The sequence below is a fragment of the Cyprinus carpio genome, chromosome A7 (genome assembly GCF_018340385.1).
Source record: "Cyprinus carpio isolate SPL01 chromosome A7, ASM1834038v1, whole genome shotgun sequence".
Taxonomy (NCBI): domain Eukaryota; kingdom Metazoa; phylum Chordata; class Actinopteri; order Cypriniformes; family Cyprinidae; genus Cyprinus; species Cyprinus carpio.
The window spans coordinates 1,893,146-1,899,581 of record NC_056578.1 but is presented as its reverse complement, the minus strand read 5'-3'; the positions used below and the strand labels follow the sequence as shown (position 1 = coordinate 1,899,581).

The following is a 6,436-nucleotide window of genomic DNA, read 5'->3' as shown; positions in this document are numbered from 1 at the left end:
TGGTCTAAAAACACCCTGATCTGGTAACTCCCATTACTTTCCTGCAGAGACCTATACTTGCTTTCAGGGGAGAATGTAGGCCAGGGGTTCTTCTTCTTATATCTTTCCAGCAATGTAAATGGTACTGGGCGTATTACTGCCCTCCACAGGTCAAAGTTTGAACTAAATTCTTATATTCAATCCTGTATTATGCAAGAACTGCCTCAGAGATCAGTTTATGTTTATCACTGTGTCCAAACAAAGAAGTAACAGAAAACACTTTAACTCCAAGTTCTGCCAATTTCTCAAAAAGTGCTTTTCTTTCTGCATTACACTTCCTACATGCCAAGGGGTCTCCAACCCTGCTCCTGGAGATCCCTGCCCTACTGTTTCCATATTCCACCAGCGGATCGTAACTCTGGACCTCGAGGTCCACTTTCCTGCAGAGTTTAGCTCCAACTCTAATCAAACACACCTGCACAAGCTCATCAAGCTCTTCAGGATCATTACAGACAGGTGTGTTTGATCAGGTTTGGAGGTAAACTCTGCAGGAAAGTTGACCTTGAGGGCCAGAGTTGGGAACCCCTGATGTAGATCATACTGCTACTTTAGTATTAAACACTTGCACCTGATGTGACTGCTACACCATATTTTAGCTAAAATGTATTTTGTGGTTTGATGATTTGTACAAAACAGTGTTTTAGATTCACTGAGCAGCATGTGACACATGACAAGGTGTTTGCAAGTTCATTTAATCAGAAATAAACAAGTAAATAAGATAAATAATAATGCTGTATAACTGGTGGCTTGAAGAGATTTGATTTTTAATTGTGTTAATGTTGTTTAAATGTACAGATCTTAAAATTGCTTGTGTACATATCATGATGAATTATAATCTAACAAGATCATTTAAGAGCAAATCAACAAATATACATAACCTTGTCCTTCAATTGGGTCTCCAAAAATGAGTGGCTTGTTTCTAAGTTTGTCTTTATTTCATAGTAATCTTTTTGTAAACTGTATAATCCTTTGAGAATTTAATCATTTAAGTTTTTACACAGAACTGCCCTATTTCTCTGTGCACACTACAGTCTTGGTAGTGTACTTAACGCTGACGGTGTTGTTGGCTGTGCAGTTGAGTGTAGCGCTCTCTGCTAAACTGAGGCTGATATTCAGCTGTGATCCTTGAGTCTGAGGACTGATCCAGCTGTAGGAGAGATTCTGATCACCAGACGCCACACACCGAAGATGAAACATGCAGATGTTTTCTGATTGCAGCCAGACATAATTGTACTCAATCTTTACCTCTCTGATGAGATCTGTAGGAGAATAGTATGCACATTTAAGAAACAATTTAACTTAATCTAAATGACCATAAATATATTCAGTATAAGTTCTTAAATGTGTTGTTTTAGAATTTGTTATTTACATTCTGACAGAATAAATATCAAACAATTAAACTCACCATGAACATATAGCAAAAAGACTTTTGTTTTATATTGTTTAGCAGTACTTATAATTTCTGCAACAATAGAAAATCTTCCAGAATCCTGGAGTGTAAGGTCTGTTACTGTTACACTAATATTGTCCTCATTCATCTTTAACCTGTTATTAAATAATTCAGATTTCACTTTTTGGAGATTATCATTTCGATACTCAGCAAATATAGTATCATTATATATCCACTGCACTTCAAGATCTTTTTTTGGATAATCAGCGATTAATTCCAGAGAGTCTCCAACAGCTTTGTGCACCTCAACATCTGGATCAGCACATGACCCTACAATACAGAACAAACAACAACACATGGTTACTGTCAAAAATTCATGTCATATTTTTTCACATTCAACAAAAGATAACATGAATCCATCAACACATTTGATTAAATACCAGTCTGACAACAGCATCAACAAAACCCATGAGAACAAAGGAACAGAAAGTTGAAAAAAAATAAATAATAATAAATAGAGTCTGAGTTTAGACTTTGCTGTCAGCACAGAGCAGATCATGCTTCTCACTACTGTATGTCTTCACACTCCTGTCTTCATGAGGACGGCTGCACAGCAGCATCAGAATGAAGCATATTATTCCCACAGATATTAGCACATTTATAAAGTACGGTATATTTGCACAGTGACTCCTGATCTGTCTGTACTTAACTTGTGCTTATTCGCTCTCTGTAAGTGTTTCACAGCAGCAGCTGCATGTCTTTTTGCCATTTTCATGAAACAACAATTTTCTTCCACAGCACTGAATGACAAATCATCTTCAAACCACAAAATAACATATATAGGCTACTTCTTTGAATTAAGGCCCCGATATACTTCAAACGAAATCAAAGAAGGAACTGATATGAAGACATTTCGAACAAAATCAGGCCGAAACGAAGGTCGTTTTGAGATTGTTTTGGCAGTTCGAAACAGCTGACCAAAGCGAACTTTCTGGGGGAGTTTGTTTCGGCACCTAAACACCTTTGAGCTTTCATTGGTCTGTAGCGGTTACGCAATCGGTGGGTGTGTTCTGAAACTCCACCTTCTTTGACTTGCAATTTTTTTTCCCGGTATGTTTCTCATTCAGCGGAGGTCAGGCAAGAGAGAACAACATCTCCTAGTCACTAGCAACATGAATACACTGGAGTGTCGAATAGCTGAGCTGGCACAGATATATCCACACCTGTACAATCGCTTGCAGAGAGACTTTAAAGATTCAGAGAAAGCATTAATTCCTAGAAAGAAATAGCAACGAAGCTTGGTGTGACGACATGGAGTTGTGCAAAAAGAGACACAGAGAAACATCCGAGACAAGTTTTACAAAGTCATAAAAAGAATGAAAGGAAAGAGTATGCTTAAAAGGTAGCAAGTACCAAATACATGTGTTTCAAATAAATGTTACACCATACTGCTGCTGCTGCTGTTCTTTCAATAAGCGAATTTAAAGGGTATAGAATAAATGAACGAACATACAATAATAAACCTTTGTTTTTAACAAAAGAAAATCATGACACCACATAAAATATAAAAAGGTGTAACAATTTATCCAGTTTAATCAAATAAATGAACACTAATGAAATAAAACAACAAACTGACTTCAATATTTTTATTTGTTCTTTTGTACTAAAGTTTTACATACTGAGACATTCACACTTACCATAAAGGACTGATTATGGTTCTTTTGTATTGCAAACATGATACTTGACTCTGAACTGCTGCTAAACATTATTCTTTTGTTGATAATATTCTGACCATTGGTGCTCGTCTCACACCTAGATTGCCTACACTTCATCGGTTTATCGTTGTTGTGTTTAGGGGATATGCGCGAGCGTCGAGTCATGTTTACATGAATCTACACCCGCCTCCAGCAGCGTGAGTCATGTTTACGTTAATCTACACCCGCCTCCAGCAGTGCGAGTCATGTTTACGTTAATCTACACCCCGCCTCCAGCAGCGCGAGTCATGTTTACATTAATCTACACCCGCCTCCAGCAGCTCGAGTCATGTTTACATTAATCTACACCCGCCTCCAGCAGCGCAGGGGTGTCGGAATGTTCTGAAACATTATACCGTCGCTCAGCCTTTTCGAACTTCTTTTTGCCCCCAAATGAAGAACGAAAACGAACTTCGTTTGAAGTATACCGGGGCCTGAAAGCAATATGCAAATATTAATTAAATAAGCAATTAAGCATATCAATACCTTCATTAAGAAACTATTTAACTTCATTTAAATGACCATAAACATGTTCAATATCAGTTCTTAAATGTGTTGTTTTAGAATTTGCTATTTGCATTCTAACAGCATTAACAGAATAAATATCAAGTAATTAAACTCACCATGAACATGTAGTACAGAGACTTTTGTTTTATATTGTTCAGATTTACTTACTGCAACAATAACAAATCTTCCAGAATCCTGGAGTGTAAGCTCTGTTACTGTTACACTAATATCGTTTTCATTCATCTTTAACCTGTTATTAAATAATTCAGATTTCACTTTTTGGAAATCATCATTTCGATACTCAGCAAATGTAATCATATTATATTTCCACTGCACTTCAAGATCTTTTTTTGGATAATCAGCGATTAATTCCAGAGAGTCTCCAACAGCTTTGTGCACCTCAACATCTGGATCAGCACATGACCCTACAATACAGAACAAACAACAACACATGGTTACTGTCACAAATTCATGCCAAATTTTTTCACATTCAACAAAAGATAACATGAATCCATCAACACATTTGATTAAATACCAGTCTGACAACAGCATCAACAAAACCCATGAGAACAAAGGAACAGAAAGTTGACAAATAATAAATAATAATAAATAGAGTCTGAGTTTAGACTTTGCTGTCAGCACAGAGCAGATCATGCTTCTCACTACTGTATGTCTTCACACTCCTGTCTTCATGAGGACGGCTGCACAGCAGCATCAGGATGAAGCATATTATTCCCACAGATATTAGCACATTTATAAAGTATATTTGCACAGTGACTCCTGATCTGTCTGTACTTAACTTGTGCTTATTCACTCTCTGTAAGTGTTTCACAGCAGCACTTCCACCCTCCACACTGCACTCTTTGTTTCTTCATGTTTTCATTTTAACATCTTCATGTTTTTATCTCATATCCACTTACTTACTCGCAACACCTCAGCAGCTGCATGTCTTTTTGTCATTTTGATGAAACAACAATTTTCTTCCACAGCACTGAATGACAAATCAACTTCAAACCACAAAATAACATATATAGGCTACTTCTTTGAATTAAGGCCCCAATAAACTTCAAATGAAATCGAAGAACAAACTGATATGAAGACATTTCGAACAAAATCAGGCCGAAACGAAGGTCATTTTGAGTTTGTTTTGGCAGTTCATAACAGCTGACCAAAGCGAACTTTCTGGGGGAGGTTGTTTTGGCTCCTACCTTTGAGCTTCCATTGGTCTGTGGCGGTTACACAATCGGTGGATATGTACTGAATCTTTACCTCCTTTGATATATATTTTTTTTCCCGGTATGTTTCTCATTCAACGGAGGTCAGGAAAGAGAACAACATCTCCTAGTCACTAGCAACATGAATACAATGGAGTGTCAAATAGCTGAACTGGCACAGATATATCCACACCTGTACAATCGCTTGCAGAGAGACTTTAAAGATTCAGAGAAAGCATTAATTCCTAGAAAGAAATAGCAACGAAGCTTGGTGTGACGACATGGAGTTGTGCAAAAAGAGACACAGAGAAACATCCGAGACAAGTTTTACAAAGTCATAACAAGAATGAAAGGAAAGAGTAAAGATAAAAGGTAGCAAGTACCAAATACATGTGTTTCAAATAAATGTTACACCATACTGCTGCTGCTGCTGTTCTTTCAATAAGCAAATATAAAGAGTATAGAATAAATGAACGAACATACAATAATAAACCTTTGTTTTTAACAAAAGAAAATCATGACACCACATAAAATATAAAAAGGTGTAACAATTTATCCAGTTTAATCAAATAAATGAACATTAATAAAATAAAGTTTAATTTAAACTAAAAATTTAAAAACTAAACTAAAACTTAATTTAAACTAAAAATTTAAAGTTTAAAATAAACTCTTTTCTGACAGATGAAACACTGATGTGACCTAACTATTCATGATCATTTGCTTCAATCAGTAAAATAAAAACACAATACATTTTCATTTTAAAACAACTTTAAGTATGCATTGCATTAAACACATTTTGTTTCATATTTAATAAACATAAACATAACCCCTATTTGGATGGTAATTGTTTCTCAGTGCAGAGGTGAGTTCTGAGATCCTACTAACCTGGGGACGCACATGATCACATGATTGTATGCTGTAAATAAAATGTCAAATGATATACAAACTACTATACATATATATATTCCCTATATAATAACTAGGAATAACTACTGTATTTCTGGAGTCACTCACCTTGGAGAAAGAAAACCAGGAGAACTCCTAAAATGGAGCAGCGGGACTCCTGAAAGAGGTTCATGTCCAGACGTTGAGACGACAGACTGAGGCATTCGTGACAGCAGATACACTGAAACAGAAGAGAAAAAAACAGACTTCCTCACTGTATTGATATGTGTCCCATGATATGAGGCCACTAGATGGCAGTATAAGGCGGCTATAAGCCAAGTTCAGGACTGTGTTTAAGTGCAGAATAATTCATTCTGATAGCAGTACTCGGTGTCTAAACCTCATCAATACATGGTACATGTATTATGTATTATAACACATTTGTCTTAATGGAAGAAGAAAAAGATAAGTATGAGGCTGTGATAGAGAAATTTGAGCAATACTGCACACCGATAAAACATGAGACCTACGAAAGGTATGTCTTCAGAAATAGACTGCAGAAAGATTCATAATCCATCGAACAGTATGTTACGGATTTAAGATTGAAAAGCCAGTCATGTAATTTTGGAACGCTGTGTGACTCCATG

At 36.3% G+C, this 6,436-nt stretch overlaps 1 protein-coding gene across 2 annotated transcripts; it reads right to left on the bottom strand.

The window, feature by feature from the left end:
* Positions 1-714: 714 nt before the first annotated feature.
* On the bottom strand, positions 715-6,058 carry LOC122145538. 2 transcript variants are annotated; one of them, XM_042759318.1, is made up of 4 exons: positions 5,919-6,058; positions 3,807-4,115; positions 1,445-1,759; positions 715-1,298 (listed from the first exon to the last, which is right to left on the bottom strand). In XM_042759318.1, the coding sequence occupies exons 1-4, from the start codon at positions 5,980-5,982 to the stop codon at positions 1,048-1,050; spliced, it is 939 nt and encodes a 312-aa protein (XP_042615252.1). In that variant the 5' UTR covers positions 5,983-6,058; the 3' UTR covers positions 715-1,047. The 2 variants fall into 2 exon arrangements, with proteins under 2 accessions (XP_042615252.1, XP_042615253.1); XM_042759319.1 differs by lacking the exon at positions 1,445-1,759.
* Positions 6,059-6,436: the final 378 nt, after the last annotated feature.

What these genes read in the sequence shown, in the direction of transcription:
- LOC122145538 (XM_042759318.1), bottom strand. Translation starts at nt 5,982, where the DNA reads ATGAACCTCTTTCAGGAGTCCCGCTGCTCCATTTTAGGAGTTCTCCTG. An exon ending in CTCTGTACTACATGTTCATG is followed by an intron (nt 1,760 to 3,806) that starts GTGAGTTTAATT and finishes TCTGTATTGTAG; the next exon opens with GGTCATGTGCTGATCCAGAT. An exon ending in CTTTTTGCTATATGTTCATG is followed by an intron (nt 1,299 to 1,444) that starts GTGAGTTTAATT and finishes ATTCTCCTACAG; the next exon opens with ATCTCATCAGAGAGGTAAAG.